Here is a 27,548-nt window from a genome sequence, read left to right as displayed (position 1 = left end):
GAAGATTAATTCCTTTGTCAATAAATGTCGGCAGCTAATCTGGTGCCGATTGCATATGCCTGGGGAGTGAGCCCTGTGGAGACTCGGGAAACTAAATCATCATGGGGTCCTTATTTTCTACCAAGCACTGGTCAGGCCCCCACCACTGTTTTCCATTTTTAAAATTGAAAAGGAAAAAGAAATGCCAAGCAGCGTTTGCAACTCCAAAGGGCAAACTGGATATGTTTTGACATATGTTGAAAATAAATTATTCTAAAGTCAGTTCACATATAGAATTATCTTTCTGGGATACACTAAACTAAAAGCAATTTCATATACTCTGTCCCATCATCTGCCAAGTTACTGGGCCATATCTTGCCTTAGATAGTTCTAGTCTTTGAGTGACTCACAGCAGGGCATGACTTCGGTAAAAACTAGGCAGTCAAGGGTCCTTAATGCCTCCTCCAGCTTGATTGACTTTTGTGGTTCTAGGGATTGAACCCCAGAGCCTCATGCATGCTGCACAAGTGCTCTACCACTGAAGCACACATCTGGCTTTGGTGTGTGTGTGTGTGTGTGTGTGTGTGTGTGTGTGTGTGTGTGTGTGTGTGTGTGCATGTGTGTATGTGTATGTGTAGTTCTATTCTATGTTTTAAAGTGCAAGTCAAGATTCAATAAACTGGCTGTACTGCTCAATAGATGATCAGCAGCACCCAGAATATGAGAAACATGGGCCTGGAGTGTTCTAGGTAGGAGAGGCTTATAGACAGAGCCCTCCAGAATGAGTGTCTGTGCTTGCTGGCCAGCTGGCCTGGACTTGGATACCTCCAAAGCAACTCCTATGAGCCATGCTTTGTGCTGAACACTAAACCTGCACCTTCATGGCCAGCCTAGCAGGTGTGAGCTCTGTGGCTACCCCACTTTTATAAGTGAGGCTCAGCTGTCACCTGAGGCAAATATACTTCTGAAATCACTCAGCTAGAAGACCCAGAATTTAAATGCCACCTCTCTGACTCTGGGCCCACCATTATAACCTTCATATACCTGCTGGAAGCCACTGATAGACAACCAGTCCTTGGGGTAAGCTGTATCCTTCACCCCTTTGACCTCATTCTTCTCCATAGCACTTTGCACCAAAGCCTTAAGGAACGGCGTTCAGTTACTCTAACCCTCTCCTTTACCTCTACCTAGAACTTTCTTTCCTGTTTCCTTTGTCTGGCTAGCTCCTATTGTTTTTGTCTTGGCTTAAGACCCATTCCTCAAGGAGTCTCTGGCTGCCTCTGCTCATCCCTCATCCCTCATAGCTCTGGTAATTCCTCACCTGTTTCCAAGCCACTCTGTGCTCTCCTTCTTAACACTTGTAATAGTCTGTTATTTTGCTTCTAAATCCAGATGTGTGCTGGTACGTATGCAGCAAGTAGTTTTCTAGTTGGGAGGATAAAGGGAGGACAATGTGTATAATTTGACATTTCCGTAGTATAAATACTCTCACCATCACCAATTTCAGGGCATGGTTTCCTTGAATTGGAGTTGGGAAGACCTGGAGGCAATAGGCTAAGCCAGCTCCAGCATACCGTCGTGTGTCTTGTCATCTCTAATGAGGGATAGGAGTCAGAATGAGGGGCAGAAATCACGTCTCCTCAGTGAATAAAGAGGACAAACGGGAGGAAGGGTCGGCCAAGAAAACGACTGTGCAAAATCCTGTGATCGTCAGATATATTACTGTTTACAGTAACTAGAGAAGGGATGAAGAGCAACAGGGAAAGCTGTGTGTGTAATAAAAATAACTAGCAGCGCTGTTCTGTTCTTGTAGATGATAAAATACTTCCACACATGTGGAGCCATCTGATCATGTCCATAAGAACAGCTGTTGTTTTGTCTGTGAAGAAATCAGATCCCCCAGAGCTAAAATGATCTAAGCAGGGTCTTCCGCTCACATCTAAGCAGGAACCGAGGTCTCCTGCATTCCAGCCCCACACTTACTAATCAGTGTGGCTTTCCTACGAACACTCCTGTTCTGAGTGAGAAATGTTAATCCTAAGATTCTCGAGAGGAAAAATGGTTCCACAGTTTTGAGCCAAATTTGAAGCAAGCTTTAATTAAAAATTGACCAGAATGGACTCTGGTCAGGACCACTCTCTGGAATCACAGTGAGTGGTGATGAGACCTGTGTTGTAGGGGCTTTTTATAGACAAAATCCTATGGCCACCGTATTTCCCATGTGGCTTTGTTATTTTTCCAAGAACTACAACTCCCAGCATTCCAAGAAGCTACCTGGTCCTTGGGCAGGGGCGGGGCTTACAGGTTGACTTTGGCTCTTAGAAAATGGACCACTGGATCCCTACAGAAAGAGACAGAAGGGAGATGGTGTGGTGAATGGATAGTATAAAAAGAGTTTGGCAAAGTAATGCCATGCAAGTGACAGAGCTTTACTGGTTATTAGACCCCTCCTTCAGTATTGGGAGGTGGCAGTATGGGTCCCTGAGAGCACGGGTCCACGCCTGGGTTCAGTTCAGACTCTGCTAAGTGACCATGGACAGTGAGCTTAACCCTTCTGTGCCATAGCTTCCTACTAACACAGTAATAGCAATTTTTAAAATTCCTGTCTCAGGATCATTACAGGGTTAACTGGGGTAACAAAAGCCAGGTGTCTGGAGCTACATATAGCATATAGGGAGCACTATTATTTTTATGTCCTCCAATACTTCCTCTTCTTTTGGTGTTTCCTATAAGACACTGCTACATCTTAGCGTCATTTCTTGATGTGAATCCCAGGAAAAGAAAAGCTTGCTAATAATATGGTACTGTTAATACAGCAGGGATTGAAAGCTGTGCAAAGTTTGAGCTTGGCCACATAATAAGTGCTTCTGATGAAATTTCCAGGCAGTCACCTGGTCAGAATGAGAGCCAATAACCATGTGGATTTTTCTCATGGCTTTAAACGGCCTAAGACATCCCTTGAAAAATACTGCCACCAGTAAAACCTTAGAGACTTTAACCATATAATAGAAATAGCTCACCCTAAGCCATTACCTTACCATGTTGTGTATATAGTTATTTCTCTGTATTTTGTGGCCATATTGTTGTTCTTTGCTTTGGTTGATAAACCCCTATTGGACAAGGACTATATTTGCTTTTTCAGACTATGATAATAGTTTTCATATTCCTTTTTTTTTTTTTTTTGCAAAACTAAAGCAAAGACTGATGCTTGGTGATGTGTGAAATGTACATGGAGTTTAAATCTCAGTGTCCCAAATGAAATTCTATTGAAATATGTAACTGTACTCAGTTGTTTAATGTCTGTGGCTGTTTCCATGCTACTGTGGCCTAGTGAGGTGACTGTGACAAAGTCCACATAGTATGCAAGACCTGACGTGCTTTCTAAAGGTTTGATAAGTCCTGGCTGGAATAGCTAAGACAGATCCCCTAAAGAGTTAAGATGTCATTAGGAAAAGCCTCCGTGATTACACTGAGTGATTACACTGAGGCTTTCAAGGTTTTTATTGCTTCTTAAACCATGTGGGAAGTGGTGGGAACAGTGTTGATACCGTTTTTTAAAACCGCAATGTGATTAAATAGCTCAGAATACTCGAGGGTTTCTGTTGTCTTTCAGAGAACTATAATGGGTTATGAAGTTAATTTTAGGTATGAAGCACTAGGAAGCCTGCTCCGTGGGTCTCGGAAGATCCACAGTTGTATAACCAGGATTAATGACGCATTGTGCAGTTTTGGAGTTTGACTTTATGGAGTCACCGAGACAAACTGCATCGCTCGAAGCTAGGGTAGCCTCATTGTGGGCATGCCCTTAGAGAACGCACCTCTCGTTCCTTCAAGCCTTCTTCCACAGGACAAGTGCTAGTGTCCATCCTCGATGGAAATGAGTGGCAATCGGGTCGGGATCTGATGGCCACTCTGGCAAAGAGAAGGGACCCCCATCAGTCCTGTGGTGCTCTCACCCCTGAACCAGAGAATAAATGAATGACTGAATGAATGAGTGCAATTTCCTGGGACCAGGGCCAAATGTAAACAATCACTCTGCCAGAATCTTACTTCAGTGCTGTATGAGCTGGACGAAGTGCCAGTCCGCCCTGCCTTATTCATGTCCTGCTCTCCAGGGCGCCATTAGCACATACAACATGCATTTTGGCTTACGTTTTGAAAAGCTAAGCACAATTCGGAAAGCTGTTTCTAAACAAGTGTGAGTTTTCGCAACTGTTTTTGTTAGTTTGTTTTTATTTATTCTGCTTCTTTGTTGGGTGGATGGTGTCAAAACCTTCCTCAATGGTTTAGGGAAGGCAACTTTAAAAAAAAAAATAGGCTTGAACTTCTAAGTCTTACCTGGTATCAGAAAGCTCCTGAAGTGTAGTTTAGCACACGAAGTGCTTAAGGAGACAGAGGCCTGTTTTCCCAGGTGTTCCTTTTAGCATCTCCCCTATAATATTTAGTGATGTCTTGTCATTCTATAAAATTATGAAGCAAAATAAGTTATGAAACATTAATAGCTTATAAAATAGACTGTATTTATTCAAAGAGCCCAGACACAACACTTTGCCTAATTTCTAAAACAGGAAATAGAGTTTTGTAGACTTGTCTTTGTGTCTTTTCCACCATCCACAGCACTCTTTCACTTTTGAAAATCCAAGCTCCAAACTCCCATGTAAAGAAATCAGTAAGACAGAGTTGCACTGCAATTGTGATAGCCGCGTAGAATAAAAATGTTTCCGTTTAGCATGAAAGATTGATTGAGGGTATCAGAGAAAAGAGAATCAGAAAATTTTAGGGGGAAAAAAAAGACATAGAGAACAGGATATGCTATTGAATAAAAGAATTTACACATTCAATCTTTGTTGTTCAAGGCTTCCTTATATGCAAATTCCCTTACTCAAATGTATGTATAACTCCCAAGTCAATACTCAAGGCAATTTCATAGTCTTTCACAGACATACATGGTATGGCAAAGGGTACATGGTCCAGCTGAGGTCAACCAAGGTTATGAATGTGATGCCTTCTTGTTTTAGCTTTAATAGACGTTTTAAAATGTCCTTTTGTAGCCCATTTTTCCCCCATTTTTCACACTTTTGTGCTTTGGGTTGGTGATCTCACTCTCTAAAGTGGCCTCCAAGAACTGTGCTAAAGTGCTATTGAGTGTCCCAGAGTACAAGATAACACCTTATGGAGAAAATAAGTGTGACAGATGAGCTTCATTCGGCTGTGACCCACAGTGTTTGGATCATAGGTTCAATATTAATGAGTCAACAATGTGTGCTAACTAACATTTAATCCTTCACAAAACAATGTTATATGTTGATTTGTAAGTGAACACGGTCTAGCCAGGAACCTAACCCCATATTTCCCTCGGAGCAATGGTTCGGTGTTCACTAATTCAGTGTTTGTTGTGATTTATAGAAGATGATCGCCATGGGTGAATAACGCAAAGCCATAACACTTCGATTTCTTTCTATTATCATCTCAGATTTGAGGCTCACATACTCTTAGTCTACAAGAATCTCTGAGGTTAGAGTTACAACTCTTTCAAAAAGTGCTAGTAAAAATTTCTTCTAAGATACCTGTGTCCTCTGTTTTATTAATTCTTTACCATGCTCCAAGAGTAATCGGAGTGAAGGGTGATTGCCCCACACTCGTTGATAGGAAGGGACAGTGATGAGAAGAACATGCATAATGAGTAGTACTAAAGTGGTGTGCTCTCATCCAGACCTCTCCTAGGTCTTTTATCAGCCATGGCCACTTCATGCCATGTGAGGAAGCCTTCCTTTATAAAGAAAGGGCATAAAGGTAGGGGTTATGTAGGTGACATGCTACTGGTAACCTTTTCTTTGTACAGAAGACATGCCGAGGAGATGTCAAGTTATAAATAATAATCCTAGTGCTTAAGCTGAACATTACCTGTTGAAATCAACCATAGCATCAGGTTGCTTTTGTTGGTGAATCCGAAGTAATAGGAGCTTGTAAGTGTGCAATTATTTTTTAATTGTTTATTTATTTTTAATGTGTGTTTGTGTTTTGTTTTGCCTGTGGAAGGGTGTTGGATCTCTTGGGACTGTAGTTAAGGACAGATGTGAGTTACCATGTAGGTGCTGGGAATTGAACCCGGGTCCTCTGGAAGAGCAGTCAGTGTTCTTAACCATTGAGCCATCTCTCCAGTCCCCCAAATTTTTTATTATGATTTATTTTGTTTCATGTGCATTGGTATTTTGCCTGCATGTATGTCTATGTGAGGATGTTGGATCGCCTGGAACTGGAGTTACAGACAGTTGTGAGCTGTCATGTGGATGCTGGGAATTGAACCCAAGTCCTCTGGAAGAGCAGCCAGTGCTGCGCCACCTCTCCAGCCAAGGGTGCAATTATTACACAGTCAGGAAAAAGAAACCTCTGGCAGCCTCTGTAAGGTGAAGAAAGACAGCCATCTATTATGTTTCTGGTACATTTTTACCCAGTGAGAAATAGCCTTCAACTCCCTCCTCTGTTCCCAAAGTAGGTGATTTCAAAAGCCAGAGGAGATCACTTGCATTCCTTTACTATGCATAAGAAGTAAGGGAAATTACTTGTTTGGGCCCCTGAGAAAGTGGGGAAATATTACATTTTCTTCATTGTAATGCACATGTGAAGTTATTTCCCTCAAACCAGATTCTAATTTCTGTAATTCAGTAGGACAGCTCCCAGAACTTTCTTGCCTACAGTTCTGAAGTGCTGTGGGGGAAATTAAATCATTGAGGAAGATGGAACATGAATGAGTTTTGATGTCTTAAAAAAAAAATGTGTGATGACTCACAGATGTAAGAGGCTGCATCTGCAGTGTGAAACCTTGAGGACACTAAGGAGGGGGTCCGGGGTCCACTTTGAAGGTTCCTTGTGTTTGTGGGGTGCTTTTATTTTTCCTCTCTGCTTGTGAGCTGCTAGTTTAAATAAATAGATGTCTGGAGAACCAGATCAGCAGAACAGGATTATGTTGTACACTCCTCCAAAGTGCTGGGGGAAGCAGAGGTCTTCATGTCCCCATGCTCATCATGTCGGTGATAGGCACCACAGGGCATATTATAGAATTTATTCAGAACATCCCACAACCTTTCACACCGCCTTGCCCAAGTGTTAAATACCAAGATTCTTCCTGTTTCAAAATGCAGGTCTCATCAAAAGAACATGTGCTTTCCTTAAGCTTACAACCCTACTCAGTGTGGTTAGGAAACTTGGGAGCATTTTTGTGGAATATGTTTGTCATTACTAGAGATATCGCCTATGGTGCTCACTTGAGGGGAGGGGGCCTCCTCTTTCCCCATTGCTTCCTTTTATCCCGCCCTTCCCCACCTCCAAACAAAAATACTAAGGACCGTGTTATTTAATCCATACCTGAGAATAATAATAATGGTAGCTGGTCGTATAGAAATTGAGGTCAGGAAGTGAATTAATCGGGTTCTTCTGCTAACTTTAGGGTGCTGAGAAAATCATAAAATCCCTTTGCTTTTAGTTTCCTCCTTATGAAACAGAGGCCCGCCAATTCACATGAGGCCATGTATTTAAATATACATCTGCTGGCCAGGCAATTTGGATGTATAAATTCCACAGAGGAATGATAAATGTGGCCTTATAAAAGCCTGGCAGATCACTGCAGCGAGCTGCTGTTTATAGATTCGTCTCCTCTCACACGAATATGACTCCAGTTAAGTATATGGATTTTTAATTTAATTTAGCATATTTCTGGTTGGAAAGAAAAAAGTCAACTAAATGCTAATTTAGGCACATTGTATTTGTGCTGGGAAAAGAAAAGAGAGTATCCTGTCTGGATCACTTTGTCCTTCTACTACTGGTATCTGTGACTGCCACCAAGGAGCAGGCGACCACAGGAGGACATAAATGTGAACTCGGTGCTGAACTCTGATAACCACTTGTTAACATGGCCTCAGTGCCTTGTACTTGACGGAGTTTGAATGGTCACCGCTTTGTTTTATTCTGGCAATACCTGCTATAGCTCAGAGGCTGACTTAATGTTCGTGTGTCCTTGATGAAAGACCTGCAGCTAAGGGACAGTAAATGACAGGCTGGTGGTCCCAAAGCCAGTCAGTAGCAAAAAGCCCAGGGGCCTGTGGGGCTCAACCCAGCATCTCCCCACTCACTAACTCAGGTGTTTCCTGGAGCAGGCAACCACAGAGAGAGCTTACTGGATTTCTTCCCCGAGATTTATAATGTCCTTTCACACCTCTGGAATGAAGGACGTCCCTGATGGAGGCGTATACTTTTTGAGTTTGGGCTGGGCTTGTTCTGGCTCAATTTCAGTAGTTACCGTTTGTTTTCTCAGGAAGTAGTTTGCTGTGCTTCCCCCATAAGGCCTGTAAAAGGGGGTTATTTGTCCACCCATATTTGAAAATGTAATCAAGTGTATTTTATTTGACCAAAGTAAAAAGCATAAGCAACACAGGTGAGGTAGGAAGCACTTACAGCGTGGGGAGAGCCAATGCCCACACACGGATAAACCATCTTTCTCTCTTTGATAAGTTAGACTTGAAAGTCTAAGTATAAATGCTGCATATCCTACTTTTTCTTACAGTTTTATGCTTTATTTCCTAGTGCTGTTAGACACTTATTATAAAGCAATGCCAATGGTCTCACTTATAATCCGTGATATGCAAGTACTCTGTTTAACCTTTACCCAACTGTTGGACAGTTATGTCCCATTATGCTACAAGAAAGGAATACCGCAGGATATAAAGGGGCACTACTGATTATGCATAACTCTGTTTGCATTTCTGCATATGCTTTTCAAATGAAATTCCTAAAGACTCAAACATTATGTCCTAAAAGTCTCAAGACAAGACGCATACCTCTGAACGATTTCTCTGTGTGAGAGGGCCTGTCACTCATGCTCAGAAGAACATTTGGAACCCCCTAAGAAGCCAATGATGTCATTTTAGTCTGGAACAGAGCAGGCTGAAGATGCAAGAAGAGCCAATGTTTGAGTTTTGCTCAGGGGCAGGTAATGGCTTCTGTCCATGTAGAAGGCAGGCAGGGAGGAAGAGTTCTGTCTTCCTCGGGGACTGGTTTCATTCCAGACTCTGAATTTCCACATTGAGGATGGTGTTCTGTCTATCAGCTTAAACATTAAACTCATCCAGAGAGAAACCATCCTCACAAAAATACCCAGGACAATGGTTAATCAAATACTTGAGCACCTGTGGCCCTGTTAAGATGACACATAGGATTATACCTCACAGCACCATGCCACCTTTGTCTGCCTGTCTTTTCCAGCCTACACTTACAGGTGACTAATTGAAATAGTACCTTGCTTTTCTTCACAGCAGTTGCTGTTTCTTGTGATTTTACCATGTCCACAGCCCATCATTCAGAAGCAGAATGCAGGCTTTCCTCTATTGCCGGGCACTGTATGATACAACAAAAAAGAGACCGGGCTAAAGGGGGTTGGATACTAAAACCAGCCAGTAAAAGCCCAATCACAGATAGCATTTCCAAGTATGGAAGCTGTGGTATCATTCCAACTCTCCTCAGCCGTTCTGTTCCCAGTGAGAGAGTGTAGCCTTGAGTTCTGATTCAGGAAACAACGCCACTCCCCATGCTCTCACACTGCATCTCACACAGCAATCCAAGGACCTGGGCCTTGTGTAGGTGGGATGATCTTATTTAGCACATGGCAATCCCCTTTTCTGTACTGTAGCAGTATTCTGAGTTGGTGGGAAAATGGAGAGTCCCTTCCCTCTGAAGTGTGCTGGCCCCTTATCTACCTGTTCTGTTATTCTTTGGTTGGTGAATGAGTAGTTGGTTGGTTGATTGGTTGGGTTTTGAGACAGGATTTCACTGTATAGCTCAAGTTGGCCTCAAATTCACAATATTCCTGCCTCCGGCTCCAGAGTACTGGTATTACAGACACGAGCCACAAACTCTGCACTCTTTCGGTGTCTTTTCAACAATTTCTCTTCATACCAGCTTAAGGGGACTGTGTAAATGGGGGTAAAAAGTTTTATTTTAGATCTGCCACCCATTACTATGTTGAGTTTAAATTCATGGCCTGCCTACTCATTTTCTTCAATGAAAAAATAAGAATAACTGATTTCCACTATGCAAATGAGTACAAAAGCCATTCAAAGTTCAAGAGAGAAATAAAAAAAGAGAACCCTCAGATCTCAGAAGAGATATGAGAATGCTTTAAAGTTGTCAGAAAAATCATATTCCTAAGTAGGAAGACTGTGTCACCCATATGACTATATGACAACAAAATTTGTTATTAAGATAGTGAATTCATCTGTCCATTCATTAAGTCAGCAAGTGCCTTCAAGTGCCCATTGTATGTCAGGAACTTGTGAAAAGCAGTGGTCCTAAAATGATAAGAAAAGAAGGTGGGAAGGGCCTATCAGATGGAGAGAAGTCCCATGAAATCTGCCTTTTAATGCTGTCTTCCCAATCACTTCACTGCCATTAAAAAGACTGCTCATGTAAGGAGACCACGGATGCTTCTGTAGTTGAAAAGAGAATGCAGTTTACTGAAGCAGATTGGAGCTTTTTTCCTCACAACTAATAAAAGAGGCTTATGGGAGTTAGAAAGAAATAAAGAAAATGACTTCACAATCATCTGTAGATACACAAACATCTTTAGATGGCCTTTTTACTCTTTTTAATGAAAATAGTCCAAAACCTCCACAGTAATGGGTAATTCACCTAGGAACTCATTTTCATTATTTGTGTAATTTTTAATTCTCCAGGCTTTTAGTTCCATGTACATCAGAACCACTTAAGGACTGTAAAAAGATGCTGAGGAGAATGCCATGTTTACAGCAGAAAATTCTGTTATTGGATTTGCCACAGTGATCATGGCTTGTGAATTTAAGGAATGAGTCCAGTTTATGAACAGACAGAGCTGGAAGAATCAGCAAAGCAAGGATGCTTGCATGTGTATGCACTGCCATGGGTTACCTTTGGTCACATATTTTATGTCACCTTGAAAATAGAACTTAATAAAAAATCGTGATAAAGTGTAGTCCAGTCTCCTTAGAGAGTACATATTCTTACGACCCAGATCCAAGAGTTGCAAAGGCCCCTATTTTATTTCTCAGGAAGCTGTACATTCCTCCCTAGCATACCTTGTAAACATGTTAGTAGGCCTACACGAGCACTGTGTAAACAAGGTGAAGGGTACCTGACTTACAGAAATGCTGGGACCCATGGATCGGACTTCAGGGATGAATTCAGTTTGGCTTTTTCCTTTGTTGTCAGAAAAGTGTAGATACATCCTCCCCTGGAAAGAGTAAGACCACACATCCCTTTGTCTCTGCACTGAGTGCTTCAGAGTAGCTACCTCATTCTGAAGTCAAAATGGTGCCCAGGTCTTTTACAAAGTTAGGGAGGACAGTGAGAAGGTACCAAGCGCTGTAGTGGCCCATCTGGCTCTTCCCAGCCTCATATCTATTACCCGAGGCATAGCCAAAGGGAGAAAGGTCCCTGTGCTATGGTGACAGTTGTGCTGTAGGGGAATATTCTCTGCACATCTCCCCTTCCAGTAACGCCCAATGGCCTTAAGTTCCTCATGTGCTTCAATGTGTGCATTTGGTCTTACCTAGATGTTTCCCTGGCATGTTCTAGCTGGTCCTCCCCAGCCCAAGATCATACTAGCTAGTAACAAGATTTCTCAGCCATTCTACTCTTAAAGAGATCAATCTCTCACCCTGTACCTACTCAGGTAAGGCCCTTTAAATACTCGTGGCAAGGACATTCTCCTTTTTCTCAGATACATGAAGGAGTTAAATAATTGAGCCCTACTACCTGGCGGCAAAAGCCCTGTTTGCCTCATTCCCAACCACTTTTTTTCTATTTATCTATTTTGCCTCTCAAAGTACTGTTTTGCATTCCCTATTAATGAATGTCCGTAGAAAGGATGGATATGTGTGTTGACTCGAACAGACATACTGAAGACTAGTGAATCCCCTGGAGACATCTGATGTGAGGTGGCCCTTGTACAGTGTTTGCTGTTGATCCAACCTCTGTGCTAGGTACTTCATACACAGTATTTCACTTCATCTTCAAACAGATGTGATGGCCACCATTTTGTCCCCAGCTTACAGAGAAATAACTGATTAATGGAAGAGCAAAGAGACCCAAACCCAAAGTGTCTAACCTGAGGACTCACATGTCAAATCATTGTACCAGGTAACCTTTCCCTGCTGTTTCAAAAAGGGAAATTGTACCTGGGTGTGGTGGGACACACCTGTAATTCCAGCACTCTGGAAGCTGAGGAAGAAGGATCGTGAGTTCAAAGCTGTCCTGGACTATAGAGTAAAACCCTGTCCAAAATATAAAAGGTAAGGAGGTAGGCAGGTGACCCTTCGTGCCGGTACAGCTGGTGTTTTTGGTTTCTATGCTAGTCAAGTTGAATATGCCAACCACATAACCACTGACACCTGCTTCCTCTCATGTGCCCAGATTGGAATTTTGCAATGGGGATAATCCTTCAATTAGTCCCTAAGATCTGTGGTGAAATCTGTGATGCTTAAGAGTTTATGGTTAGGGCTGGAGAGATGGCTCAGCGGTTAAGAGCTCTGGCTGCTCTTCCAGAGGTCCTGAGTTCAATTCCCAGCAACCACATGGTGGCTCACAACCATCTGTAATGAGATCTGGTGCCCTCTTCTGGCCTGCAGACATACATGCAGACAGAACACTGTATACGTAATAAATAAATAAATCTTAAAAAAAAAAAAAGAGTTTATGGTTAATAGTAGTGTAAGCATAGCCTTATAGAAGGTCCATATGTATGATATGCTTTGATTTGCATCAGTAAAGAAGTCAGGACCTGGAGATGCAAATACTCAAGTACAGCATCACTCTCCAATCAGAGCCATTCACTAGACCGCTTCTCAGCAGCAGCAGGCTGCTTTTGTTAGTTTATTTGAAGTTCACACTTCTCTTTCACTCCTGACGCATCAGCCTTTTCATAATGCGTGCACAGGCTTCGCTCACAGAGGCAAGATGTGTCTTGCCTCTTCTTGGTTCAACAGCTCTTAGTAAGTTCCACGGAAGCTAGGAAAACACTCCTGCATCCTGCCTCGCCTCCTTGGAATAGATGTTAATGTGTCGCTCTCTGTAGAGCACCAGTGCTCACAATAGTGTCTACAGGGCCATGGAGGGATTTCCTCTGACTCCACCCCTCTTCTTCCTCCTGTCACTGCTTTGCTAGTCTACACTCAGTTCAAACTAACTGGAAATGCAGCTGGGCACTTGAGCGTCTAGGTTTCCAAAACACACGCTCTTCATAAGTGCTTCTTGAACTGTGTGATCAGAGCCAGTGTATTATCTTCCTGGTATCACTCTGTCTTAATGTCTAACTGACAGATGCCCATCAGTAAAACAAGGAGATAATAGGCAAATATATATGCCTGCTCTAAGAGAACAGAAAAGAAAGATCCTGGGTTCCTGCCTTACAGACACTTGTCAACTGTGGTTTAAAAAGAATGATGGATGCTTCTGTTGGGGGTACCTATAAAGTATCTAAGCATTTTTACCCTTATTAGAAGAAAAAGGAAATGCTTCTCATACATGTGCAGATTTTTTTCCCCTGGTGGAAGCTTGCCCAGCATGTCAATGTGTTAACCAGCATGGCACTGGCCAGGGTACAGCCACCTGCAAGCTTCATTGGGCAGGATCACAAAGTCTAAACACTCCAGCAAAGTGGCCTCCACTAATCCCTCTGCCAATGCTATCTGTGGGCTTGGAGTGCCTCCAGGTATATATAATAAATAATCTGAGATTATGGGCCTTTGGGGGCAAGAGACACCATTGATATGTAGAGCAGCAAGCAAAAGAAAAGCTATTTTAGAGTTGGTCTTCCTATTCCTGAAAAAGTAAATTCAGAAGGCCTCTGTGTACAAAGAATTTGGAGCCTGAGAGAAGACAACACCAACCACAAGGAAAAGAGTCTTGGATGGCAAAGCCGGGGCAGGAAACCATATCTAGCCCTCCAACCTAGAGTGCTATGATATGGTGAGACCTCCAGTTTATTTTACATCCATGAAGCCACAAGTCTGATTCTCCTCATTTAAATGTTTGTTTGTTCACATGTGTGTGTGTTTATGTATGAAGGCATGCACATGCCTTGGCATATGTGTGAAGGTCAGAAGACAACCTTGGGTGTCAGTCCTTGTCTGCCACCTTGTTTGAGGCACTTTTATTTGAACAGTGCTGCGTGCTCCACAATAGCCGGATTTAGAGTTTCTGGGGGCTCTCCTGGCTCCACCTTCCTCCTCGCAGTAGGAGTGCTGGGAATTCAGACACTCTGGCTTTTACATGGGGTTGAGGTTATCAGACTCGCTCAGCAAGCCTCTAGTGCTCTTAATTCAAAAAGAAGAGCTTGTTGTCATGTAATGATCCAATTCTTTATTTCACTGGAGACAAATGAGCCCTTTAAGAGTAATACAAACAAGTCGGGCCTTGGCACACGCCTTTAATCCCAGCACTCCGGAGGCAGAGGCAGGCAGATCTCTGAGAGTTCAAGGCCAGCCTGGCCTACAGAGCAAGTTCCAGGACAGGCTCCAAAGCAACACAGAGAAACCCTGTCTCAAAAAAAGGAAGACACCAGTTCTTCACTTAGAAGATTGATAGTCCTAGGAAAGAACTGAACAAGAACCCTGCCTTCTGTGTATAAATTGCAATTCAGAATAATTATGTCACATTGGTTGATGAAGAAGAGTTCTTTGTTGCAAAAGAATTCCAACTACTAAGTGGGAAAGGGACATATAACTGGGAATAATGCCCAAACTGGGAACTTTTTTGGACCCACTAAAAGTTGGCCTCCTGGTGTGATATACCACAAACTACACAATACCATCATGAGCTCTTATCAACTTAGAGTTGAACCTGAAACTAAGCTGAGCCATGTGTTTCCATAAAATAAAGGGGCTAGAACAAGTCAAAGACACCACAAGACAAAGCAGAAATAAAGTGTAATTTGAGCTAGGACTTTGGAGACAACATATATAAACTTGCAGCGAAGGGAAGAAGGAGCCAGTGAGATGACTCAGGGGCAGGAGACATTTGCCACCAAGCTTAACAGTCTGAGTTCGATTGTCAGGGCCCACGTGGTGAGAGGAGGGAGCTGTCTTTTGCAGGTTGTCCTCTGACCTCCACATACTTGCCATGGCAAATAAACAAATACACACAATTTGATGTGTACAACTCCTTTGAATCATTTTTTAAAACCTGTCATAAAGGGATTGTTTTCAAGGCAGTTGGAGAAATTTGAACATGATATAAATTTTATATAACAGCAAATTTATTATAATGTTTGTTAGGTATCATTACTTTGGGCTGAATTAAGAAATGCTTGTGTTTTTAGAAGCATACTGAAGGATGTAGAAGTGAGATGGCATGACTTCTGGAGTTTGCTATGACGTAATAGGAAGAAGGGAGAGAGGGAGAGCAGTAGGAAGAGAAAAGAGAGAGGGAGAGGAGGAGGGAGGAACAGCAAAAGGAGAGTTGCAGAGTTCTGATTACTTCCTACATTGAAATGATGAGGTGTCTATGGGTCTGCTGTAATGCTCCCTTTGTATGGTGTTTAAAAAAAAAACAACTTGTGCTATTTCTCAGGGACAACAGTTGGGGTCACATTGCCTATAGACAAATTAGGACCTATGACTTTGGTGAAGGTTATTATCTAATGATTAGGAGATATTATATCCTTATTGTTTTTAATTACCTTTATTAAAAATAAGTTGAAATAGACTCTTCGTTCTGGGGGTCATTACTACAAAGCACTGCATCGTGTTCCACCAGGCAGTTGGAGCAGGGCTTGGGAGCCTGTCTCAGGTGTTATTGCTGATCTTAGCTGGAATAACTTTCCAATCTTCAGCATCTGCAGTGGCTGCTCCCTGGAGGTTTATCTGACTACATGTGTTTTTCACATTTATTAGTGAAATTGGAGACTCAAGAATAAAACACTGTCCTCAGGAACATTGTGTTAATTTGTGACACACCAGAGATTTTTTTTTTTTTAGCCCATAAAGCAAATGAATGAGCTCTGTGGGGGCATAGCTGTTATTTTCACCCTAGAAGGCAGTAAAGACCTGCAGTATTTATTAAGCACTTAGAAAAAGGAAAATGAATAGTGTTATGAACATAAAAAAATATGCTCACACTGTTGCCATTAATAATGTGATTTTTCTGTCCGCTTTGAAAGAATACTGGATACCAATTTTTAAATGTGGGCCTCTGTGCATTATTTAGTTGTTTTGTTTGGGATGATTATGTAATTCAATATCAATATAAAGTTATTTCTCTTTCTGTCAAACAGGGTGAATTGAGTTAAGAAGCCTTAGTCATTAATTTTGATAGGGCTGAATAGACAGCGAAAGGGCCAGATCAGATGTTTGACTCAGGACCTTTCCTCTGTGGAACTGAAGGGCTCTGGGGGATCTTCTGGTGGGGGACAGCCCTCTGTGTAAGCCGACCATGCACTAGGGCACTTCTACCAGCCTCCAGTGGGTGACTTCTGTGGAAGATCTGGGAGAATGCAGAGTCATCCTCACATGGAAAAAGACCAGGTGGAGCCAGCCCCCTAGAGGTGTGGAATAGGAGAGGTACAGGGAACTGCTGCCAGCTCCAGGGTCAAGGGATGCCATGCAGGAGAGCTAGACGGGTGCCAGCAAAGGCGCAAGTACAGGGCAGAGAAGCTGACGAGCTCATGTCGGGAGAAGGGTGCCAAGGTTCTGTGAAAAGATTTGCAAATGCTTTGCACTGAGGTAGGCATGAAATAAGTCCCAGAGTCAAGGAAGAGCTTGCATTGGCCAATTTCATGGTTCACAAGAATCCAGGATGCAAACCAAAATGACTGTGATGAAGTGTCCTCAGGTGGCTGCGTCCTTTGGCTGTATGCTACTTCACTTTGAGCTTGTTTTTATCTTATTTTTTAAAAAATGAAGCCATTTTAAGGAACCAATAGAAAAGAGTCTATGAGTCCAACTGATGTGAGGCACATGCCCACAGTCCCAACACTAGATAGGTAAAGCAGGAGGATCATGAGTTTGAGATCAGCCTGAGATACATAGCAAAACCCCACCTGCCCCTCAAAAGAGTACTGGTGAATTTGGGGATAAGGAGAGGAGATGTAGAGAGCAGTGTCTCTGACCAAGAAAAGCAATTCCCTGAGGTATTTCTGTGATTTTTACTTATGTTTATAAAAGCTGTCAAAGCAGATGCCTTGGTGCATACACACACACACACAGTTGGAGACCTAGTCAGATTCACGTCTATTGACCATATATGAAACTTATATGAGAACTCTTGTCAATATGAAGCCTATAGTAGGGGAGCCCATCTCTGTAATGCTAAGGGCAGGGCCTAAAAGAACCCGTCTTCATTCTGCACTTGCCTTATTCTCCTTGGCAAGCTGAGTAACTATAGTTATCCTTATGTGTACAGGAGGCCGGACCACCAGATGTCTTGCTTGATCCTCAGGGATCCTCAGCCACCTGCCTCCAGTGAGCACAGGACTTTGGGCCTGTGAAAAGGCAAGATAGGGGCTTCTCCATGGCCTCAGTGCCACAGGAAAGGAAAGCCCGTCCACAAGCATCCCTCGCTTAAAAGAAGCCGGTAGTCGGCCCTATCCGGGAACACAGGAGGCTCACATGAAGAGTTGGCACATCTGCACAGCTAATGCTGGGTTGCTTGAGGATAGGAGGCAAGTACAGCTTGAGGACCAGTCCCGGATCGACTTCCTCAGTGCAGGCGTTCACTTGCATGCTGATAGAGCAGAGGCATGAATCTAACAACAAATTAGGAACGTGTAGTTTAGAATGTGTTCAGCTTCCTTGTAGTTAGGGAGTTTCTTTTCTTGCCAACATACTTTCCTCTGCCTCCCTTTCCTCATGCATGCTGGACAGGGAGTGTGTTTGGTTGGCACGAGGCACTCTGGGAGTTACGTGAAGATTATACTATACTTGTGTATTTCCAAGAGACATCGTATAAGCATTTCTCTGTGTTTTGCCTGCCCCCCCCCCCTTACTGTTTTCTAATGTGGTGTTTTTAAACTTCCTGACCTGCCCTCAAAACTCATCCGTAGAGTCTCACTTCCTCCTCAGCTCAGCGGGGGCCCTGTGTGTAGGGACCAGTTGTTATTTACAAGTGTAATTCAGCTGTCGCTGTATCTTTGAACACACAGAGTTGTTATGGGATTTTTTTAATTGCCATTTTCATCTATCTAATTAAAATTAAATGGAAAAAATGGATAGCCTCCAAAATCTGAATTAATTTCATGAGTACTTCTTCGGGGGAAAAATATGTATAAATATGATAATTGGTACTTTATTTGCCTTCAGCAGAGTGAGAAGGTTTTTACCTGAGTGAGGAGAAAATATAGTCATTTTTAATGAGAAAAATAAGACTTGTCTGATGCTTCTGATACTTCTTGTGGCTACAAATCAGAATTAATTACATGGACAAGGAATGATAAATAACTGAATATAACTTTAACACAGTGCACTAGGAATGTGTAGTCAGAACCCCTACCGTGCCGGCTCCCGTTATGCTGGTCCATAGCTTTTTCCTCCCTGTATCTCATCACTGATATTTACACATTCCTCCAGAAAATAGCATTACCCTCCTAGCTCAATGTTCATCACGCTTAGAAACAGGCAATGCTCTTGCTTCCTATACTCTGGATGTGTGACAGTGAGCACATAACAGAAAATAATGAAACCGAAAAGGGTGGGGGTTTAGTTTAGTTTCTTTTTTTTCACTTACTGGGTCAGCCAGTGTTTTCCCCCTCCAGACTCATCAAGTGCCTGATGGACAGGTTTATTAAAACTTGGATGGTCACTTTATTTGGAATGACATCCTCTGTGTTCTACATAATGAGGTCGGTGAAGCATCCAGAAAGAAATGTATAATTTGGAAGCGTGAGTCTGTAAGCACAGCCCTGCCGTGGCCATTTAAGTAATGAAGCAGCTACTTTGTGGCTCCACATTCGTAGTGAATGGCCTCCTTGGCGTGTTTTTGAAAACTTCAATGTTGCTGGTAATCGTGTCCCAGCAATCTCCTTGGAGAGCCTTTGTGTCCTGTTCTCAGAAGAAATATGCGGCTTTTACACGTTAATGGTTTTGAAATTAGTCATTTGCTCCATTTTCGTTGGAAAGGAAGGTCACTGTGTGATTTTCTACCTCCCCTTATTTGCTCTGAACATTCAAGATACTCTAAGTTCATCAGCCATGCAGTGCACTGTCTGCTTTTAACATGCCTGGGAAGTCAAGAAAATGTTCCATCAAAAAGCATTTTCATTCTCGGGAACTGCTCTTAGAATCCAGTCCGCCAAGCTGTCTCAGAAGGGAAGTTCACAGACAGACCAGTATTGCTGGTTTCTCATTTCACCACCAAGTGCATTGCCCACTCCTTGGTCTCATTAGAGGAGGCCATGCTCCTTGAGTATGCATCCCTTGAAGAAATCTAGGGGGTATTTTACAGCTCCTTTCTGAAGCAGATGTGTGAAGGGAAATTGAAGTCAGGCTTCTGAGTCCTGGGCCAGTGCTGGTGACATGGCACTCTGCAAACAGGATGTCCAGCCATTCCATAGTTCTGTGGTGTCCTTCCCCTGAAATTCAGGGCATTGGGGTCCCCTGAATGATCAAGGGCACAGATGGTAATGTGAAGGAGCTGATCTCTGCAGCCTGGAAGAGGCCTGGGGCTCCAGGTTGTTTGGTTCCCTGAACTTCTTGGGAAATGTCAAGTACAGTTTGAGATAGCTGCACCTCACAGTACCAGAAACTTCCTAGGACTAGCTAACACATCCCCAAAAAGTAGTTAAAGGTTTTCTTAGATGGAAGAATGAATAAGTGGATTTTCTTCTTACATGGCTCTGTTGACCATCTCTGGTTATGAAGTGACCCAAGACCCTTCCAGGACAAGTGTGCACCTCTAACTCCTACCTCTCTTATCTTTGTACTTCATTTTGGTAACATTGTTTACACGGGACCTGGTCCCCTAACTACACAGCAGATCTTTGGGGTACATTCATCTTGCTTGACTTGATGCCCATTGACTACTAACTACTCAGTACTTTCAGGGACCATTACTGTAGTTTGCTACTGCTTCTGCTTCTTCTTTTTTTGTTTTGTTTGTTTGTTTGTTTGTTTGTTTGTTTTTCGAAACAGGGTTTCTCCTGGATCTCACGCTATAGACCAGGCTGGCTCTGCCTCCCAAGTGCTGTGATTAAAGGCGTGTGCCACCACCACTCGGCACTACTACTTCTTAAGAGTTCTGCAATTAGGCATTAAGGTTGACTGTGAAGTCCTACTCTGGCTCCAGACCACCAAGGCAGCTCTCACACACAACTTCATACTAGCCAGCACTCACACTCTTAGGCTTGTGATTCCGTGATTCCACCTTTAAACCTTGTGGGTAAATTAGAAACTCAGAGATGTCAGTCTATCACATTTTCCCTGCTTCTTGACCTGTGCCCAAGAGACTAAGGTTGACTTTGTACTAAAACTTCAGTTCTGGTACAATCAGGCCTGGAAAGGAACTTAGGAGTAGCTTATGTTTTGTTTTCTAATTCATTCTTACATGCTAGATTAATTGAGGTAGAAGTAAGTGGCTGCTATAACAAGTAGACCCAGGTATCTTGATCAGATATCATTACATTTTCATCACTACATGAAGTCAGTGAACACGGACAAGGTTTCCTGTCCAACACATGAGGGGGCACAATGTCAGAGTCAAGTATAGTGCAAAAATACAGCACAAAATAGGTTGAACACCATGGGGGAAGGTGATTTTAAAAGAGAAATCAAGTGCAGTCCAGGCTAGAAGAATAGGAATTAAGGTTAACATAGTTCAAAACATGAATTATGTAGATATAACATGTCCCAACTTTATTAATTTCATTTAACTTTTTATTCTGTCTCTTTTAAAGATTTTTATTTTGTGTGTATTGGTGTTTTTGCCTGAAAGTATGTCTATGTACCACATGTATGCCTTGTACCCAAGGAGGTCAGAAAAAGGTATCAGATCCCCTAGAACTAGAGTTATAGGTAGTTGTAAGCTGCCGTGTGGATGCTGGGAAATGAATCTAGGTCCTCTGGAAGAGCAGTCAGTGCTCTTAACCACTGAGCCTTATCTCCAGATCCCAACTCTAAAAGCATGGTCTTATCTTGTGCTATTATCTGGATATAGTTTGTACCCAAAAAGGTCATATGTTAGGAGCTTGGTCCTCGGTGCCACAATGATGATGGGGTGGCTGGACATTTAAGATGTGGAACCTAGAGTCGAGAGATGGCTTAGAGCAGCAGTTCTCAACCTGTGGGTCACAACCCCTTTGAGGGGGGTCAAATGACCCTTTCACATGGGTCACATATCAGATACCCTGCATATCGGATATTTACATGGTGATTCATAACAGTAGCAAAATTATAGTTATGAAGTAGTAACAAAAATAATTTTATGGTTGGGGGTCACCACAACATGAGGAACTTTATTAAAGGGTCACAGCGTCAGGAAGGTTGAGAATGGCTGGCTTAGAGGATTAAGGAGCCTGCTGCCAAGCCTGATGATTCAAGTTCAATCCCCAGGATTCTTGTGGAGGAAAGGGAGAAGCAACTCCTGCAAGTTGTCTTCTGACCTCCATACACATGCCATGGCCCTGTGTGTGTGTGTGTGTGTGTGTGTGTGTGTGTGTGTGTGTACAGGCACATGTGTGTCACACTGCACACATGTGGAGTTCGCACAGAAGTCGGTTTCTCCTTCCACCTTGTTTGGGATCTCTCTTGTTATTATGTTACTACATATACACCAGGACTAGATGGCTTCGCAGCTTCTGGGCAAGTCTCCTTCCTGTCTCCCATCTTGCCAGAATAGTGATATGACTGTAGACGCATCACCGCATCGAGGTTTCTGTGTGGGGTCTGAGATCAGGCCGTCAGGATTGCTTAGCAAGCACTTGTACCCTCTGAGCCGAGTTCCCACTCTGAGTGCAAGGATTTTTGCTTGGTGTTTAAAAAGCAGGTACCCTGTGAAAGACCTGAAGTTTGCTCTCTCCTCATGTGATCTTAGAAAACCTCCTCTTAGAAAACCTCCACCATGATACTGTCCACCATGACGTCATGCAGTCAGGGAGGCCCTTATTTCCATTAGAGCCATGCTGTTGGAGTTTTGGCTTCCAAACTATGAGCATATAAGCTTCTTTTCCTTACAAGCTACCCAACCTCAAGTATTGTGTTATAGCAATGGAAAACTGACTAATTACTTCCAGGCCTTACAACCACCAGGTAAGGTAGCTCAGGAAATATGAAGACTCAAAGTTCAGATATTCAGGAGAGCCCAGAGAAGTCTGAAAGGCTGTCTTGTCCTCATCATTTATCCTAGTGAATGGTGCACTTCGGGTATGTGCCACCTGTTACCCAGGCCACGTGTGCCCCAGAAAGCTATGAATACAGCTCAACACATTGTAGGTGACATCATGTCGTATTGGACACCCCAATGAGTCTTGGGCCTCTAAGAACAGAAGTGGGATTTTTTTTTTTTTTTTTGGTTGGGGAGGGTGTTTTATTTTGTGATCCTCATGGAGCTTTCTAGAGGCTGAGGCACTGGGTTGTAGAGGTGAGCCTGGATGTGCTTTCTGAAGGCTTCCCTTCCCTTCCCCCACATCCTGAGTCTGTGTCTTCATGATGCCAGCCACGTTCCCATGGAAATCACTTAGCAGTGGCACACTGTTCCAGAAACCCGGCAGTGATTAGCTGCAGCCTGGTTGGGGCTCCTGCTTTTGTAAAACCTGTCCTCTGTCCTCTGCAAGGGTCACAGTTTTAACAGACAAGCCTTTTTATTTGAACAATTCTCTAATCAGGCTTTCATTTATTTAGCCTCCTGATCCGTTTTCACTATCTCCCCCTTATCCACCTACGCCCACTCTTCCAGTACCAAATCATCCTTTATTCTCAACCTGAGAATGAGATTGTGTGAGGTGTCAAACCCAGCCAGCAAAGGACCCCTCCTTCCAGTGCAGCTTGAAACTTCAAGTTTGCATACACCCAACTTTCTGGGCACTGTAGAAGCGTAAAAGGAGAAAAGTCTTCGATGGGCTGGGAAGCTACTTTCCTTTCCCATAGAGAAGTGTATGCGCACGGCTAAGGACGCAGTCAAATAGCGCTTGAGATTTTACAAAAAGGCCAGTGGAAGACCCGTGCTAAGCTGCAGACCCACAGCTCGGCTCCTTTGAGCATCCAAGGCAACAGCCTGCTGTTTTCCCAAGAGGCTCCGACCAAGACAGGGCAATGCGCTGGGCCATTTGTCACTGCCCCAAGTGCAACATATGCATGCCAATTGGTGCAGACAGCCTGCAGGTCCACTCCTGCCCATCCATGCTTCATCGCAGCTCCTTCCTGAGATCAGGGCACAACACGCTCTCATCCCTCCTCCTCTGCATGAGTGAGTGATTGGATCCATTCATCTGGGGCTGGAACCAACTCAACCATCTCCACTGTGATCAGGCACATTCATACTCTGTATGATCCCTCCCACCTCAGTTTTACTCCAAAGAATAGTCTTTTTAGGACTAGTGGGATTCTCTGCCAGCATGACAGTCTTTGACTCTCAAAGGTATTCAGTGGCATAGCGCAGGCATGCTGATTTTTTTTCTTCCAGGAGTGCTAGATTGGAATAGCTCTTCAGCTTACTCCTAAGCTCAGTGACAACTTAGATGATCTGGGGTGCATGGCTCTATAGACATGGTCCATGAGAAGGAGCCAAGGCTTGCTTGGAGAAGAGGCAAGGTAGAGGTGCCCATGTCCCTTCATGTTGAACTCAGTGCCCAGAACCCACTACAAAGGGCATCACTGATCAAGTGGCTTATAATATGCCTTGGCCTGTGAGAAGTGAAATGGAGTGTATCATTCAGAAGCTAAATCATAGATGGAAATAAGTCCAAGAGAAACTGCCTCTAGAATATTTTAAAGGCATTTTGTTGTGGATGTAGGTCACTACTTCCTTTGAGGAAAACGCATTCTGTTACTAGTGAATGACCATGCATGAAGTGGGTAACCTGACTAGGGATAGCCCTGGCTCCCACTGGCCACTGTGCACCACCCCCTGCTCCCTTCCAGTTTATCAAGCATAGGGAGAGAGCGCTCCACTCTCGGGGCTGGAGTTATGCAAAAGCCAAAAATAGACTCTCGGAGTGCACCCAGACATAATGATTCCATGCGGCAGAAGGTCACTGTGTCTGCTTTTCCTGCCAACACACCCCTGGCTCTTCCTCTATGGCTGCTTTGTGAAGCAAGAGAGCTGTGCCAGGAAGCTGCACTTTGTGGCTGTGAGGCATTATGAGAATTTAAAATCATGTCAATGAGGTTTTGTCAGGGTAGGCTAGAGGAGAGGGTTATACACAGTTTTAGAGGAGGACCATCTTTTAACATCCTTTTGTTTATTGGCCTAAAAGCTACTGTAACTCCATTTAAAAAGAAAAAAAAAGTCTCTCTGGTTCTGCTACAAGCAATCTCCACACTGCTAATTCTGCCCAAAAAACAAAAAGGTATCTGCCCCATAAGAGTTCTGTGGTTCTAAGTGGTGGCATCATAAATGAATTTCTCTGTGCTTTCTAGAATATATTATATATAATAGAAAGTAAAGCAACAAAACCTATTTTTACATGTATATGCATGTCAACATGTATGGGCACGTGTATGGGGTGTGCACATGGGTGTGTCACACAGGCCCAAAGTTGATGCCTTGGTCTCTCCACTTTGTCTATTGAGACAGGGTCTCTCTCTGAGCCTGGAGCTCACTGATTCCTGTCAGCCTAACTAGGCAGCTTTCTCCAGTGATCCCCTGATTCTGTGTTCCGAGTGCTGGATTACAGGCAGCCAGCATATCTGCCAGGCTTGCATGTGGGTTCTGGGAGCCTGAACACTGGTCTTCATATTTCTACAGCAAGCACTTTATCCACAGAGCTATCTCCTCAGACCCCAACAAACCCTATTTTTGGAAAAAGAAAAAAAAAACTATATTCTATACCAACTATCTATCTGTTTCTTCGAATTTTCAATATTGAGTGATGTAAAATGGCATGGATGGACAGCCACTGCCCGTGTTCCTGCGTCACCCCCTGACCAAGGATTGATATCCACAGCCATTTCTCCATTACAGAGATTCCAGAGGGCTGCTAGACAGGAACACACACACACACCCTAGGAGGAGCCTGGCAACAAGAAAAAAGGAAGCCAGCCACACACCTCAGCAGCAAGGATAACGATCATGACCATTTGTCTCAAATAGTGAGACCTGGGCCTGTCAGGAGAGCAACTGTCCACTCAAGTACATCTGAAAACACTGTGTTCTTGCCCTGATGTACATCATTCTGAAAGTTGGAAAGATCCTGTTTTCCAGACCTGGGGATCAAGTAAAACATAATAAGTGGAGACAAATACCTAGAAACCACCCCTGGAGGAACCCCAAGTATCTTTTTCTGAGCTGGAGGGGAGAAGACAAGGTTTGCATTAGCTGAATTTGAGCTTTGATGACCCTGACTGCTTGCTGACAAGGGCTCCCCCCGTCTGTCAACCAGTCCCAAGTACTGAGCTTGAGCAGGAGGTGAACAGGCTGACGGAAAGGGCGCAGTGGGTGGTGGCGGCACTGTGTCCCGCCACCTCTGGGTGCAATGCATCCTGCAAGTTTCCTCTTGACTCAAAGCATTCGGCTTTGGCTGTCCAGTGGTACACAAACGAAAAGCCAATGCTAATGTATTTATCGTAATACCATTTGCAAAACAAAGCAGTTCACCAAACTGATCACTGCCTGAACAACTGTTTGAGGTGGGCTCAGCTGGGTTAGCTTCTTCCAGGAAGTTAATCTGTGGTTTGTGAGGTAGATCGCTGCATTACAGGACATAGATGCCGCAGAGTGTGGAAAGTGATTGAATGATGTCCCAGAATGTGCAAGCTTGCCAGATTCTTTGCTTTCCCTTCCTTTTTCCTCCCTGTTTTTAATCTTAGCGTCTCTGAATAAAACTGCATAGAGAATAAATTGCTTACAAGAAAAAAATAGTTGCGAGCAGTTTTAATAATGATTCTAGTAACTTTTAGAGAGTGTCAACAAAGACTTATTGCATCTCTGGTGCAGAGCGGGAGAATTGCTTATCATCTCTTCAGATCTGGGCTTCGGAGCCATCATTCTGTCCCCTCATGGAAAGCAGGGCTCCTGAATGTGTGTGTGTGTGTGTGTGTGTGTGTGTGTGTGTGTACAAACGTATGCGAGTATGCTTGTGTTAAACAGTAACAAGATAATAATGCCACATCTAAGCTACCCTAGTATTTATATTAAATAATGACATGCTGATGTTGGTGGCCCATAATTCTCCATTTTCCATTAACCATCCAACCAAGTAAACTGTTTTCTGATCTCTCTTAGATGGAAATCCTCTATGAATGTGGAAGCCATTAACAGAGTAATTGCTGTCTGTTGCCATGACAACCAGCCGCTGCAGTCACCTGCCCGAAGTCTTGCCAGACTGCACCAGCTCCGCCGCGCCTGTGGTGAAAACTGTGGAGGATTGTGGCAGCCTAGTGAATGGGCAGCCACAGTATGTCATGCAAGTTTCAGCCAAGGACGGGCAGCTGCTGTCAACAGTAGTGCGGACTCTTGCCACCCAGAGGTAGTGCCACAGTCCAAATAAACGGGTCTGCAATTGATCCAAAGAGCTGTTTGTCAAGTGGAGAGCGCTAAAGGGGGTGTAATTGGTGTTCAGGTCTTTGTGTCAGGGAAGGGAGGCACTGGACGGGGGAAAAAAAAGACTGCTCAGGTTCTGTTGTTGCTGTTTCCACAGCAGCAGGAGCATAAAGCTAAAATTCCTCTTGTCACATTCCTCCTAAAGCCATCGTAGAGAGCTAAGCAAGGAAGAGCTGCCACAGGATGTAGGGTGGCTTGCTTTACATCTGTTAGTTTGACACTGCGGTGGCTAGTTTTGTCTTCTTGTCCCCAGCTAACAAAGCCAGCCCTTTGTTAGGACAGAAGGAAGAAGTCACCTGACTCCAGGTGACTGAGCCAAGGTGATTGGACTTGTGTGATTGAAATAAGGTCTCCAGTAGCCTAGGCCATCCTCAAACTCGCTGTGTAGCTGAGGATGGCCTTGAAGTCCTGGTCCTGCCTCTGCCTCTTGCATACTGGTGTTAGAGGCCTGTGCCACCATACCTGGCTGTGTGGGTAAAACTTTGGAAGGAACATTCCCAGTGTGCGTGCCACTTAGCATTCCCCAGTGACTATGCTCTCCGGGCTGTTCTCTGGGTGAGTCTCCTTTTATCATGCAGGGTTTGTTCTGTGACCCTCCCCTTCACACTCTGCAGCCCCCTCCCTGCCTCTTCATGCACACTCCAACCTGTGACGTACTGCTGCCACAACTGGTTTCCCCGTGTGAAGAAGAAGGAGGGCCCTGAACGGCCTGGAGACCATTTATTCAGGCCAGTCCCTTGTCCCTAGGGTCTCCTCTTAGGCTGCTGTGTTCATGGCAGACTGGGAGCTGTAGGCTCCCTGTACCATGCACCATGGCTTCTCCAGTTAAACAAAAACTTGTTTTTTTTGGCTTTTTTGGT

The 27,548-nt window shown here is 43.7% G+C and overlaps 1 protein-coding gene across 1 annotated transcript in view; it reads left to right on the top strand.

Annotated features, from left to right (window-relative positions):
• Positions 1–27,548, top strand: part of Marchf3 (membrane associated ring-CH-type finger 3) — a 151,336-nt gene that overhangs the window by 87,156 nt on the left and 36,632 nt on the right. The window contains exon 2 of the mRNA XM_052742212.1: positions 26,371–26,614. Coding sequence (XP_052598172.1) covers positions 26,427–26,614 — 188 coding nt within the window. The 5' untranslated portion in view covers positions 26,371–26,426. The remainder of the gene's footprint in view (positions 1–26,370; positions 26,615–27,548) is intronic.

The sequence above is a fragment of the Peromyscus californicus genome, unplaced genomic scaffold (assembly GCF_007827085.1).
Source record: "Peromyscus californicus insignis strain IS unplaced genomic scaffold, ASM782708v3 Scaffold_17__1_contigs__length_78620276, whole genome shotgun sequence".
NCBI lineage: Eukaryota > Metazoa > Chordata > Mammalia > Rodentia > Cricetidae > Peromyscus > Peromyscus californicus.
This window is presented reverse-complemented; position numbering and strand designations above follow the sequence as displayed.